Here is a 16,577-nt window from a genome sequence, read left to right as displayed (position 1 = left end):
TACAAACTTTGTCAATATCCACGATAAAGAATGAATTTGTGCGCATCAGAAGTTTCCGAAGATAAGCGCTAATGCACTTCCCATAAAATGATGGTAAACGGAATCAAGTACACCTAAATATCTGTCTGGTCACACTAATTCTATTCTGAGAAGAGGGCCACTTTACGAGGTACAGGAACAGAGTAACAGACTCAGCAGAAAGAAGTATCATTGAAAGATCTTCCGGAAGAAGTGAACTTTACTCAGGAAAGAAAATCAAGTGTAGAAGACAACGAACCTAAAACACTGAAGGAGATCTGAATGAAAAGAATGTCCGATGGTGAAACTACACAACATAATGCACCTACCACACACAGCTTGCAAATAACAACCCTCCCACCACTCAATGAAGACGAACATCAAAGACCCGCAGGAGAAAATTTGCAATGCAAATTGCACACCCAGAACAACAGCAAAAAAAAAAAAATTTTCCTACCACAGCCTCACTAGACTCCATGAACAAAAGAAAGACAGAGGTTGGAGAAAATGATGCAGAAAGGCTTCCTGTGCACGATAACCTAGAATATGAAGATTCAAGGTGAACTCCCATCTAGTGAAGATCTACTGAAAATCAAACAATTATCGTTCTTCATTCAGAAGGTGCGAGGCTATCCTCATAAGTTAACCATAAATCCCAAATACACCACAAGAATACCTGAACTCATATCACAACTTGCTCATATCATATGACGATAGCTAGCGATATTCTTTATGTATCTTGGAACTCCATAGATGCGTGGGATAAGAGGTTGTAGTGAGCGTAAAGAGAGGGGAACATTATGAGGAAGTTCACTCGCAGTCTTTAACAAATTGTTTGTACGGTTTTGTAATTCTCTTGTAGGATCTTCCTGAAGAATTGAATATCTCGAATTATCTTCAAGTAATTGAAGCATTTTGTTGTGGTAATCTTCGGAGTTGAGGATGACCGTGGAATTGTCTTTATCCGCAGGTAAAATAATAATGTTACTGTTCTTTTTAAGATTTTTTAGGGCTTGTCTTTCAGCCATAGAAATATCTGTTGGACGTTTAGCATTATTTATAATGAAAATCGATTCAATACGAAGAAGTTTCGCCAAATGATTAGGAATGAGTGAAGTTGCCTTTTCTATTTTTGTAAGAAGAGATTCTTTAGGGATAAAGTTTGTTGAGGGAATGAAATTAAGACCTTTGCTAAGAATATTTGTTTCCGCATCCGTTAAATTGAGAAGATTTGCTCACTGACTTTTTCAGAATTAATACGGGCTTCACTATGACCAGATCTCTTTTGTATTTTGGACAAACTAACAAATCTATTGAACAGCGTATAGAAGAGCATAAGAGAGACATCTCTTTCAAAAGATCTCATGCAACTGCATTATCCAGTCATGTTCTTTTTTCAAATAATCCTAATGAGGATCAACAAAGCCACTCCGTTTGCTGGGATAGATCAGAAAATATTTTTCGCTGTGATGATGAGCTTGAGAGAAAAATTGTAGAATCAAGGGAAATCCTGCTGAACCCTGTCCACTTAAACAACAGTTTGAGTTATAACATCCCAGATAGCCATGCTGCAGTTATTCAATATTGGCGTTCACGAGAGCCTGCACGCACACTTGCAATAAACAATGGCACGCCTGTCAGAACAAGTTGAAAAATACGTTTTTTATGTATCAATTATGTGTAGAAATATTTACCTGTAATTTCCAGTTTTTTAGATACTTCGATGTTTATTACTAGTCTCTTCCTTTATGAATACCTGATGAAGGCTGTTATAAGCCTGAACTAGTTGTATTATTCTCATTAAAAACTTTATAAGTTATCTCGGTTTTTTAAGTCATTAAATCTATTTTTTAAAAATGTATTACAGCAACCGAGTAGAAACATATAATCACATCTATAGCCGAAATGACGAGGCATCTCTAATTAACATAAAAAGGAATTTTATGTTAATTATCTTATGTTAATTATTTTATGTTAATATAAATTCTTTTAACAACGGAACGCGCTAAAAGAATTTATCGTAAAGCTAAAATGGATCTCCTCAGCGAAAGAATTTTAGAAACAAAACGTTGTTTAGCTTTTTTGTTCAGCACAAAAAGATTTTTAACGCACAAACTTGAAGAAATTATGGATAATGATAACTTACATGATTTTATGATTAACAGTGAAGCAGAAGCCACTCGAATTCAAAACAATAATAAGTATACTCTTATCAGGAAATTTAATAATCTAAAAAGGATACAAAACAGATCTGGTCATAGTGAAGCCCGTATTAATCCTGAAAAAGTTGTAGTGAACAAGTTTTCTCATATTTTAACGGATGCGGAAACGGATATTCTTAGCAAAGGTCTCAATTTCATTTCCTCACCAAAATTTATCCCTAAAGAATCTCTTCTTACAAAAATAGAAAAGGCAACTTCACTCATTCCTAATCATTTGGCGAAACTTCTTCGTATTGAATCGATTTTCATTATAAATAATGCTAAACGTCCAACAGATAATATTTCTCTGGCTGAAAGACAAGCCCTAAAAATCTTAAAAAGAACAGTAACATTATTATTTTACCTGCAGATAAAGGCAATTCCACGGTCATCCTCAACTCTGAAGATTACCACGATAAAATATTTCAATTACTTGAAGACAACATTACATATTCAATTCTTCAGGAAGATCCTACAAGAGAATTACAAAACCGTACAAACAACTTGTTAAAGACTACGAGTGAACTTCCTCATAATGTTCGCCTCCCTTTACGCGCTCTAAATCCTCTTATCCCAAGCATCTATGGAGTTTCCATGATACATAAAGAAAACATCCCTCTTCACCCAATTGTGGACGAAATTGATTCACCTACGTATAATCTTTCCAACTAGCTAGCAACGTGCCTCAAGTGTTTCTCCAATAAATCTTCTTCTTTCATCAAAAACAGCACAGATTTTGTTTCTCATATGAAAGATATTCCCATCAATGAAAATGACATTCTAGCAAGTTTTGCCATTATATCTTTGTTTACTAACGTTCCTACAGAAGAGGTACTTACATTACTAAAAGACAAATTATCCAAAAAAATGTTTGCTTTATTAAAACATTGCATTCATTCTGGTTACTTCAGATATCAGGACTCCATTTACCAACAAAAACAAGACCTGGCAATGGGCAATCCTTTTTCCCAAGTTCTAGTTAACATCTTCATTGAAGATTTTGAACCGAAAGCCATATCTTCCTTCTCATTTAAACCATAAGTTTGGAAACGATATGTTGATGATATTTTCATTATTTGGCATCACGGGCACTCCGCTCTCATAGATTTTCTTCATCATCTTAACATCCAACATCGTAATATAAAATTTACTGCTGATCTAGAAAATAATAACTCCTTGCCTCTCCTGGATGTCATGCTTACACGATGCTCTGAAAGATTAAAAATCTCTATATACAGAAAACCTACTCGTACCAATAGATATCTGCATTATCTTTCTTATCATTTTCCACCACAAAAACTTGGAATTATATCTACCTTAGGACACAGAGCACGCTCTCTCTTGAATGAACCAGATGAACTACAAAAAGAAATAAATCACCTCACTCTTATCTTTAAACAAAATGGATACTCTGAAAAAACGATTACGAAATTTCTTCTGGATCCTCCTAGGCAGTGCACAAGAGAAACTACTAATTTTAAAGTAGCATCTCCATCCCATACATTAGCACAGTCTCTAACAAACTAGCTAAAGTCCTTAAAAAATACAACATCAGGACGTTCTTCACCACACTTCCTAAAATCCGTTCTCTAATCAGCCATCCAAAGCCTACTCATCACAACCTAAAATATCCAAGTGTATATAAATTATGGTGCGATTGCAATATCCCTTATTTTGAACAAACTAACAATTTTATTGACCAACGTATAGAAGAGCACAAGAGAGACATCTCTTACAAAAGATCTCATGCAACTGCGTTATCTAGTCATGTTCTTTTTTCATACAATCCTAATGATGATCAACAAAGCCACTCGTTTGCTGGGATAGATCAGAAAATATTTTTTTGCTGTGACGATGAGTTTGAGAGAAAAATTGTAGAATCAAGGGAAATCCTGCTGAATCCTGTCCACTTAAACAACAATTTGGCTTATAACATCCCAGATAGCCATGCTGCAGTTATTCAATATTGGCGTTCATGTGAGCCTGCACGCACACTTGCAATAAACAATGGCACGTCTGTTAGAACAACCTGAAAAATACAACGTTTTTTATGTATCAAATATGTGTGGCAATTTTTATCTATAATTTCCAGTTTGTTAGATACTTCAATGTTGATTACTATTATCCTGCTTTATGAATACCTGTTGAAGGCTGTTATAAGCCGAAACTAGTTGTATTATTCTCATTAAAATCTTTATAAGTTATCTCGGTTTTTTAAATTTTTTAAGATCACACACACACACACACACACATATATAAACAATAGCACGCCTGTTAGAACAACCTGAAAAATACAACGTTTTTTATGTATCAAATATGTGTGGCAATTTTTATCTATAATTTCCAGTTTGTTAGATACTTCAATGTTGATTACTATTATCCTGCTTTATGAATACCTGTTGAAGGCTGTTATAAGCCGAAACTAGTTGTATTATTCTCATTAAAATCTTTATAAGTTATCTCGGTTTTTTAAATTTTTTAAGATCACACACACACACACACACACATATATAAACAATAGCACGCCTGTTAGAACAACCTGAAAAATACAACGTTTTTTATGTATCAAATATGTGTGGCAATTTTTATCTGTAATTTCCAGTTTGTATAGATACTTCAATGTTGATTACTATTCTCCTGCTTTATGAATACCTGTTGAAGGCTGTTTTATATATATATATATATATATATATATATATATAATAAATTATTCAAAATACTAGGGAAACGTGCTTTCATTTATTACACAAATCTTAATAATCAATTCAAGCTGGAACACTTACTAACATGCAGGTCTGCACTGCTCTAAACAGTCAGATAACGAGTCATCCACAACCCTTCTTCTTTCTCGTAGGGCTTCCATCGACGTTGGAATATCTAGTGAAGCGAGGAAATAGAGTTTGGATATCAGAGTGTTTTCGGTAGCGTTCAATTGTTTAATATAACTAAAATAAATTAGAAACCAGGAAAAAGGGTTTTTTTTTAAATTGAAAAAAAAAGTTTTTGTTAAAGAGTTGATGACTTGTGCTAAACATCGCGCTAAACCGCTGCTCAAGGGTGTTATTTTGACTAAGTTTATAGCCTGTGGAAGGCTGTTTCTCCTCCACGCATATGCATGTAAAGATTCGTATGGTAAGTATGGTTTCTTTTCCAATATATTTCTTCTTTTTTGGAAGATGAATATCATGTTTTTTATTATTAGAAGTGTGTCAATTACTCAAGTTGCTAAAATGTCCATCCACATAAAAATAAATAAGTAAAGAAAATATTTCCTCAGTGCATCTGTATAATTGTAATAATAATTGATGCATAGCATTGAATACAACTAGTCTAGTTTTCAAATGTGGTTTCAGTTAATTTTTGCACTGTATACAGAGGTGAAAAAAATACTTACTATCAAAAGAACAGTCAACATTTGCAATGGGATATTTCGTCATATAGGTTGCACATGTTTTCAATTTCGAATTAATTTCCAGAGATTTGTTCAACTTGCATTCCTCCGAACACATCTGCAACAAACGAAAAATGAATTTACACTTTTATGTGTCATATTACGCAATTCTTTGTGGCACTGACGAATTATTTCGGTCTTCTCCGTTGTTATGGAAGCTTTTACCTGATTTCCTGTCTCTACATTCATACAATCTATAAAAATGTTTAGTTAACTGGGGAAAGATGTGCGGAAAAGATTTTCCTGAAATGGCTTAGGATATACTTCAGACACTATTTTTTTACTAATCATTCTACATCGTATACACATTATAATTATTATTATTATTAAAATTATAATTATTATTATTATTATTATTATTATTATTATTATTATTATTATTATTATTATTATTATTATTATTCTGAAGGAAGATATAGACGAAATAGACATTTTAATACTGACCGAAGTATCTACGACAAACGAAGAGGCATCCTCATACCACATGCCACACTTCCAACAACACAAACACTGCAGACAAACAAAACGAGGCGGTGGTATAATAATATTTACCAAACAAAAACTAGAAGTAACAGAAATAAACTATAAATTAGAACACGCAGAAAACATATGCATCGAAATTAAAAACATCAAACAGAAAACTCCCTGATATTAAACGCAATATACAGACCACCCAAATTAAGCACCACAAAATTCCTAGAAGAACTAAACAGATGGCTTTCAGCCACGAAAGTAGGCACCTCAAAATATTTGATAATAATAGGAGACATTAATATAAACATTAGGAACATAAATAACCACACAGAACAATACCTAGACCTATTATCGGCATATAACATAACCCCATCCATACAGTCGTATACACGAGAAGAGATAGTCGGAAACACAACAACCTCAACCTGCATGGATCATATAAATATAATGGCCCCGCCAAACAGCCACACAGCAGCCGTCATAACATGCAAACTAGCAGACCATTATTTCACAGCATTGCAGTTACACACTGAACCAGAACTCATAAAAATCACTGAGACTACAAAACAGTATCATAGCATTGTAAACGAAGCAATAGTGAACGATGAAATCAGAAAAACATACTGGATGCAGATAGCTTCTTTAGACTCTGCTGCTGAAGCTGTATATAATAATCTTAAGCTTGCATTTAACAAAATATACAACAAAGCATTAACAAAAATAAAAATACGCCCCCAAACGAAACAAAATCCATGGATAACAGACAACATACTAACAGACATACAAAGAAAAGATGCCCTATGGAAACAACTTAAGAAGTCACCGAACAATATCGCTTTAAAAGCTGAATACAAAAGAAAACGGAATCTCCTAACAACCCAGATTCGAACGGCAAAAAGAAACTATTACAGCAACAAATTAACAACAGCACAGAATGATATAAAGGAAACCTGGCACTGATTAATGAAATGCTGGATAATATATACACAGAACCACTGCCACAGAAACAATAAAACACAGCTTTGCCTGCGATCCCAAATCCCTCAAACAGTTGGCAAACAACTTTAATCAGCACTTCGTGAACTCTGTCCAAAAGCTACAAGAAACAACCTTTCCTCACACATACGAACATTCATCACTAGGCCCACGAGCAACCCAGTCGATGTGGTTCCCCACAGTAACAAAAGAAGAACTATCACTGGCAATTCAACAAATTAATCCTAACAAAGGACCGGGGTTAGACGGAATCAGACCAAAAGACATCAAGAAACACTCAACCGACCTACTTCCAGTTATACAAAAACGGTTAAATAAAATCTTCGAAACGGGACACATACCTGAAACACTGAAGACTGCATTAATCACACCCATACACAAACTGGGAAAAAGAAACATAATAAGTAATTACAGACCTATCACCACGCTGCCTGTAATCAACCAAATTATGGAGCGCATTGTACATCAGAAACTCTCCACATACGTTGAAAAATTTCAAATCATACGCAAAACACAATATGGCTTTCAAAAAAATAAAGGAACAGCAACACTCCTGGAAGATTTCACAGATCTAATAAACGCTGCATTGGATAAAAACAGAATAACATTAGTGGTATTCATTGACCTAACAAAAGCATTTGACACACTAACACATAAAACCGTGTTAACGAAACTTACCCATATCGGAATTGGAGGTCGCCTACTCCAGTGGTTTAAAGCATACACGAAAAACAGAAAGCACATCACACGTATAGGATCAGCACACAGCAAAGAGGTACATGTAACCTGTGGAGTACCGCAAGGAGCTGTCCTATCTCTCATTCTATTTAACATATACACACACGACATAAGCCAACTCCCCCTAAAAAGTAAAATCTTCCCGTATGCAGACGACACTGCCATAGTATCCATTCACAACACTGCAAAAATCGCTTACGAAAATATGCAACACGACATCAATCAAATCACTAACTGGTTAACCGAAAACGGCATATATATAAACCCTGGAAAAACAAAGCTAATGATCTTCAAAAACCCCCAAACCGTGCCCATAGAAACTAAATATCTCAGTATCAAACATTCATTCTCCTACACACAAAGTGCAGAACCTAAAATCACAACCATCACACAGGTGAAAACAACACGCTACCTTGGACTTCACTTCGATGCAGATCAAAGTTGGAATAGCCATACAAACTACCTACATACCAAGCTTAGGATAATAGCAAGCAAACTATACAGATTAAAAGACATTGCCCCAACCCACATAAAAATACTAATCTATAAAGCATTATGTGAAAACATTTTAAGATATGCAATCACATCATACGCATTCTGCACAGACTACAGACTTAACAGGCTACAATGGTTGCAAGATAAAATGATAAAACTGATATTCTGGGAACAACCCACTCTTATGCAGGAAGCATGGACAAAACACAAAATATTTAAGGTGAAACACTTACGCCCCTACACAGTCATGTTAAAACACTACTACAGCCCAACATATAGTAACCAGAACAACATATCAAATAACAAGACCACAGTCAACAAACTACATAACATATAAGTACAACAATCACCACGGCAAAGCCACCCGAAACTTCTACGTACCTGACATGATAAACAAACTGCCGTTCGACAACAGAAACCTAGGAACATACAGAGAGCTTAAACAGGCACTATATAAATATTATACCGAGAATAAAAATTAGAGCAATTCCTGTTTCTCTCTCCCCCACCACACATACACACACACACACACACATACAAACCTACGACAATGCCTCCTCTCAAAAAACTACCACTACAAGAACACAAAGAAACAAACACGCCATGTCTAAATCCAACTCTATTTGCACAAAAAAAAAAGAAACGGTAATAGCAGTCGATGTCTTTCAAGCATGTACCAACAAACAGTAAAATCAACACCTGGCTTGTGACCACTATAGGAACACAACCATGAAACCACCACCCTCTGTCATCTATTATCTTCCTCAGATAAGCTCTGCTAAGCTTCGAGGAAGAAAATTTCTAACTTGCAAGTATCTGTTATACACACTTGCAATGCGTTATAAATATTATATACATATAATTACTACAGCAACTATGTATGCAATTCATCTGAGACATAAAAAAAAATAAAATAAAATAAAATAAAAATAAAAATAAAAATAAAAATTCTGTATAATCCTTATTGTAAATACTGTAAATATTATTATTGTATGTAACTTATACTGAGACATAATAAAATGAAAAAAAAATATTATTATTATTATTGAATTGTATGTGTATGATGCATTACTGCACTGTATCGTGAATTGTGTGCACATTGGTGCCCATTTATATTTAGCTAGTTTAAAAAAATGTATATTCATATTTATAAAATGTACTCTGCATTTTGTATATCGAATTTTCGTACTGTACAGAAAAGATAAGATGTTTTTCATTGTGTGTGTGCAGATACCCTGTGTGATAGTAAACCTTATCATTTTCATTATACTGAGACATAATAAAATGTTAAAAAAAAAATTATTATTATTATTATTGTTATTAAAAATATATATTATTATTATTTGTTCTTTGCAGGATATTCCTTTCTTCTTCCTGTAAGTTGATTGATCAACGTTCACCTTCTCATTCTAAATTTCGTTGAAAAACACAATATAGTTTTCAGAAAAATAAGGGAACAATATCTCTCTTAGAAGACTTTACAGACGTAATTAATACCGCCTTAGACAAAAACAAAATTGCCATGGTAGTCTTCATTGATATAACTAAAGCATTCGATACACTCAAACATCAAACCTTGTTAGAGAAGCTGAAGCATGTTAGAATAGATGAGCCTCTGCATAGGTGGTTTACAAACTACCTTCAAAATAGGAAGCATATCACACGTATCGGGTCAAACTGAAGCAGAGACTTACCAGTAACCTGTGGAGTACCATAGGGAGCTGTACTCTCCCCAACTCTATTCAACATTTACATTCACGATATTAATCAGCTACCTCTCAAAGGTAAGATATTCCAATACGCAGACGATACAGCTATAATATCCATCCATAATAACGGGAGAATAGTCCAAACAAATATGCAACATGACATAAATCTGATCATAGACTGGCTCACGAAGAACTCGATACACCTGAACTCAGAAAAGACAGAATTGATGATATTCAGAAATCCACTGATTCGACCAGTTGATAACAAATATATAGAAAACTAACATCCACTTTCCAACATAAAAAACACACAGAACAGCAAAACCACTACAATCACTCAGGTTGAAACAATACGATACCTTGGAATTTATTTCGATGCAGATATGAACTGGAATAGCCACATAAACCATCTACACAACAAACTCCAAACAATAACTGGCAAACTCTATAGGTTAAAAGACATCCCACACTCCTAAAACACTAATATGCAAAGCACTATGCCAAAATATAGTAAGATACGCTATAACAACGTATGCATTCCGTACACCCTACAAACTAAATAGATTATAGTCGCTACAGTACAAAATGATAAAACTGATCTTTTGGGAACAAAGAGAAAATAACGACATTATAAACACCGCAGTGTCAGAACACAAAATACTGACAGCAAAACATTTATGTCACTATGCAGCTTTGCTAAAACATTATTTTGATGCCAACTACAGGACATTCAGAAATACATACCGTATAACAAGACCTCAGACAACTACTTACATCACATATAAGTACAATAATCAGTACGGAAAGGCCACGTGAAACTTCTACATCCCAGACATGATAAACAAATTACCTTTTGAATACAGAAATCTTACAAACTACAATAGCCTGAAAAGAGCTCTAAGCACTTTTCAGTGATACTGTGAACAAGAAACACGCACCCAAAATACCAACAAACGCACTATAACACAGCATATTTGTTCAGGCATCCAGTTCAGTGATGCATCAAGACATTCCTAGATGTTTGTGTGTGTGTGTGTGTGTGTGTGTGTGTGTGTGTGTGTGTGTGTGTGTGTGTGTGTGTGTGTGTGTGTGTGTGTGTGTGTGTGTGTGTGTGTGTGTGTGTGTGTGTGTGTGTGTGCGTGCGTGCGTGCGCGCGTGCTTGTCTGCGTGGGCGTGCGAATTTCTCAATCAATCTGCAGTGGAAATCAAGCCAATTAAACATGGATTTGATTTTATGGCTTCCCAACACAGCAAATAAACCAATAAATAATAACTGGTGTCATCCTCAGATAAGCTCACAAATAAGCTTCGAGGATGAAAGCTGAGGAAAGACATCTCATCTCATCCGAGGTAAAAAAAAATAATAAATAAATAAATAAAAAATAACTAAAAAAGTAAATGTATCACATGTAAACAAACGTATGTAATGTTGTATTATATGTAATGATAAGTATATAATGTATGTATCATATGTTATAAATTATTATAATTGTTATTGCGAAAAAAATTATCATTATTATCAGAATACATGACTGTATGAAATGTAAATAAATGTATGTAAAGTTGTATCATACCTAATCAAATCAATGTAATATACTGTATGTATCATATGTAATACATTATTATTATTATTTTAAAAATATATTATTATTATTATTATTATTATTATTATTATTATTATTATTATTATTATTATATCAAACCACATAACATGCAGGAACTGCAAGAGAAATATGCATTTTCTATGTTTGGGATTGTCTGAAGCCCCTTGGCAGCTAAAATCAAACGCGAAGCTTGATGAATGGAAGTGCCCACATTGTGGATAAAACAAAGGTAGGTGGCCTTCAACTGCACGCGGGAAACAGCCAACACAGAAATCAACTGCAAGCGGTAAACAGCTTACGCGGCAATACAGCAGAGGAAATGAAAAACAAAGAATACAATGGAGACCCAGGTGAGCCAACTTTGAATACATTACTAGAAAATAGATTAAAAAACCTCAAAATTGTTAATTAATTTTGTTGGAGAACTTTTAAAAAACATACCGTACAAATTACCGAAAAATTCAAACAAAATGAGGAGTTTATTAAATTTAATAATAGCTCGGTAGAAGACGTATTACAGGACTTTAGAGAAATTAAAAACTGCGTTAAAGAGCTAACGGAAAGACAACTTAATTTAATTAAAGAGACAACGTAACAACGACAAGAACTAAACTCTTTCAAGCAACAGTACGAAATGTTAAACCAACAGAAGTATAAAAATGATCTCCTCATAGATGAGCTCTCAGAAATTGCTACTGAACATTTAAAAGACACGGTAATTCATCTAAGCCAGAAATCGGCACTTCTATAGAATCAAAAGATATCCAGGGGCAGGGGCGCGCGGGCAGAGTGCAATGTGTGCGACGCACACAGGCGCTACGATAGCAAAGGCACCAAAGAATATATTTCGTATTTCATTTTTACTCACTGCTACGTTTTTACTGTGTGATTTTTTATTGGGGGAGGCGTTAAGGGGCGCCAACTAAAGTTTTGTACACAGGCGCTGTACTCTACTGACGCGCTACTGCCAGTCGGTACATCGATTACCACAAAAAGGAAAAGAGAAAGTAATCACCCCCCCCCACACACACACACCCGTCGTGGTGCGACTGAATAATAAACAAACAAAAGTTACCCTTATAAAAGCTAGCAGGATTAAAAAACCAATAGTAAAGGATCTGAATGGAGCCTAAGAAAATACCCCAATGTATTTGTCAGAATACTTAACGCATATTATCAGAAACGAGTCTACCAAACAAGGATAGTAAAAACAGAACAAAATTAGCAGTTCATATGGATAAGAGACAGCAAAATATTCCTTAAAAAGACAGAACACGCAAAACCAATGCAAATAAAATCCGTAGAAGACCTCAACAGGCTTCCACATTAAAAGGAACATTGACGACTCGTAAAGAAGGGAACAGCACACCAACCTACATGAATGAAGACCATCAAACAGACGTAATCACCCACAACATGATAATTGCCACATTTTGAAATTAAAAACAGAATGGAAAGAAGTGACAATCCCCCAAGAAGGATTATCTATTCTCCACATCAACATCAGAAGCATTCAAAAATACTGGCTGACCCCGCAAGCTTATCTGAAGGATGATATAGACGATATAGACATTTTAATACTGACTGAAGTATCTACGACAAAAGAAGAGGCAGCCATATACCAAATGTCAAACTTCCAACAACACAAACACTGCAGACAAACTAAAGGAGGCAGTACTTTAATAATATTTACCAAACATAAACTAAAAGTAACAGAAATAAATTATAAATTAGAATACGCAGAAAACATATGCATCGAAATTAAAAACATCAAACAAGAAAACTCCCTCATATTAAACGCAATATACAGACCACCCAACTTAAGCACCACAAAATTCCTAGAAGAACTAAACAGATGGCTTTCAGCCACGGAAATAGGTACCTCAGAATACTTGATAAAAATAGGAGACATTAATATAAACATTAGGAACATAAATAACACCACAGAATAATATCCAGATCTCTTATCAGCATATAACATAACCTCATCCATAGAGTCGTATACGAGAAGAGATAGCCGGAAATACAACCATCTCATCTGTATTGACCACATAAATATACTTGCCCCTCCAAACAGTCACACAGCAGCCCTCATAACGTGCAAACTGGCAGACCATTATTTCACAGCATTACAGTTACACACTGAGCAAGAACCTTTAAAACTCACTCAGACTACAAAACATTAAAATAGTATCCTAAACGAATCAATAGTAAACGACGAAATCAGAAAAACAGACTGAATGCAGATAGCTGTTCACGCTGTATATAATAATCTGAAGCTTGAGTTTAATAAAATATATTACAAAGCATTAACAAAAATAAAAATATACTCTCAAACCAAACAGAATCCATGAATAACAGATAACATATTAATAGACATGCAAAGAAAAGATGTCCTATGGAAACAACGTAACAAGTCGCCAAAAAACATCGTTTTACAAGCTGAGTACAAAAGAAAACGGAATCTCTTAACAACACAGATTAGAACGGCAAAAAAAAAAAAAAAAACACTACTACGGCAACAATTTAACAACAGCTCAGTACGACATAAAGGAAACCTGGCACCTGATTAATGAAATGCTGGACAATATACACACAACCACTGTCTCAGAAACAATAACACACAGCTTTGCCTGCGACCCCAAATCCCTCAAACAGTTGGCAAACAACTTTAATCAGCACTTCGTGAACTCTGTCCATAAACTACAGGAAACAACCTTTCCTCACACAAACGAACATTCTCCACTAGGTCCACGAGCAACCCAGTCGACATGGTTCCCCACATAACAAAAGAAGAACTAACACTGGCAATTCAACAAATTAACCCGAATACTCAACCAACTCATGTCCAGTTATATTAAAACTGTTAAATAAAATTTTCGAAACGGAGCACATACCTAAAACACTAAAGACGGCATTAATCACCCTCATACATAAACATGGAAAAAGAAACATTATAAGTAGTTATAGACCCATTGCCACATTCCTCGACATCAACCAAATCATGGAACGCATTCGTGCATTGTAAGCTCCCCATATACGTTGAAAAATTCCACATCATCCCCAAAACACAATATGGTTTTCAAAAAATAAAGATACAGCAACACTCCTGGAAGATATCACAGACCTAATAAACGCTGAATTGGATACAAACAGTCGTTTTCATTGACCTAGCAAAAGCATTTGGCACACTAACACACAAATCCTTCTTAACGAAATTAACGCATATCGGAATCGGACGTCGATATATATATAAACCCTGGAAAAACATCACTTCGTTACTGATCAAAGTTGGAATAGCTATATAAACTACCTACACAGCAAACTCAGGATAATAGCAGGAAAACTATATCGATTAAAAGACATTGCCCTGACACACACAAAAATAATAATGTATAAAGCATTATGTGAAAACATTTTAAGATACGCAATCACATCATATGCATTCTGCACAGTCTACATACTTAACAGGTTTCAATGTTAGCAAAATATAATGGTAAAACTGATATTCTGGGAACAACCCACACGTATGCTGGCAGCATGGAGAGAACACAAAATATTTAAGGTGAAACACTTAGGCTGGCCAGTATACAGTCATGTTGAAACACTACTACAGCTCAAACTATAGATTAACCAGAACAACATATCAGATAACAAGACCACAGGCAACAAACTACATAACATCAGGGCCAGTTTTATCATTAGGCGAATCCACGCAATTGCCTAGGAGCGATAAAACTTTGGGGTGCCAGAGTTTGCTACATAGGTCGGGGAAAAATTACAACCTTCGAAAAAAATTAGTAGACCTTGATTAATAATAAAAAACTGAAATAATTCAAGCCGTCCTGATTCAGCTGATGATCCTACATTATTTTCGCCTTTCTCTATTTCTTCCACTCCCCTACTCTTTGCATACTTAACCTCAAGTGCAGAGATTTTTCCTCCTTCTGGCATCTGTTCCAAGATGAACAAGATGAGTGAGGATTGATATTATTTTTATAAATATCCACATGTGTACCTGTACTTGTGTGAGTATGACAAAATATATATAGAAATAATGTATAAGGGAACATGAATTTTCTTTGTCTAGGGGCACCAGATGCTCTCGGACCAGCCCTGCATAATATATAAGTACAATAATCATCATGGCAAAGCCACCCGAACTTCTATGTACCTGGCATAATAAACAAACTGCCGTTCGATGACAGAAACCGTAGGACATAGAGAGAGCTGAAACAGGCACTATATAAATATTATAACGAGAAAGAAAATTAGAAAAATTCCTGTTTCTCTCTCTCTCTTTCTCCCTGTCTCTCTCTCTCTTTCTCCCTGTCTCTCTCTCTCTCTCTCTCTCTCTCTCTCTCTCTCTCTCACACACACACACACACACACACACATTCAATAGCACCAAGTCTAAATTGCTCCACATCTCACGAAAAAAATCAAAACAACCTGTAACAGTCTTCCTAGATGGAGAAGTTCTCTAGGTAGCCAGTGAGCTAGAATACCTAGGAGTAACAATAGATGAAAAATTCACCTTCAATAAGCACATCTCATATGTAGCCGAAAAAAGCTTACAAATAGTAAACCTCCTAGCTAAGTCAGGAAGGAGTAAGTGGGGATTAGGCCAACGAGCGCTGAAAACGATATATACCGGTGCTATACAACCACTGGTATCTTATACTGCACCTTCCTGGAAACATACACTAAAATCTAAGATAAACTGACAAAAACTAAACAGAGTTCAATGCCTTACAGCCATACGCATAATTAAAGGATATGGGACAATAGATTTCGAGGCAGCTTGCGTTATTGCAACTCTAACACTGATCTGCCTGAAAATACAAGAATTATCTCTTATATATGAAGTCACTTCTGGGAGATATATAGA

The 16,577-nt window shown here is 35.0% G+C and overlaps 1 protein-coding gene across 3 annotated transcripts in view; it reads right to left on the bottom strand.

Annotated features, from left to right (window-relative positions):
• The window catches only part of LOC150095170 (uncharacterized), a 55,783-nt gene that overhangs the window by 21,458 nt on the left and 17,748 nt on the right, over positions 1 to 16,577 (bottom strand). For all 3 annotated transcript variants that reach the window (XM_090411504.1, XM_090411505.1, XM_090411506.1), the window contains exons 4-5: positions 5,614 to 5,728; positions 5,003 to 5,096 (exon numbers count right to left, since the gene is read on the bottom strand). In XM_090411504.1, coding sequence (XP_090267630.1) covers positions 5,003 to 5,096; positions 5,614 to 5,728 — 209 coding nt within the window. The remainder of the gene's footprint in view (positions 1 to 5,002; positions 5,097 to 5,613; positions 5,729 to 16,577) is intronic.

The sequence above is a fragment of the Typopeltis vanoorti genome, chromosome 21 (genome assembly GCF_054136105.1).
Source record: "Typopeltis vanoorti isolate ZY-2024b chromosome 21, IOZ_Tvanoo_1.0, whole genome shotgun sequence".
Classification (NCBI taxonomy): Eukaryota; Metazoa; Arthropoda; class Arachnida; order Uropygi; family Thelyphonidae; genus Typopeltis; species Typopeltis vanoorti.
Note: the sequence above shows the minus strand (reverse complement) of the source record. Positions and strands in the feature narration are given on the sequence as shown.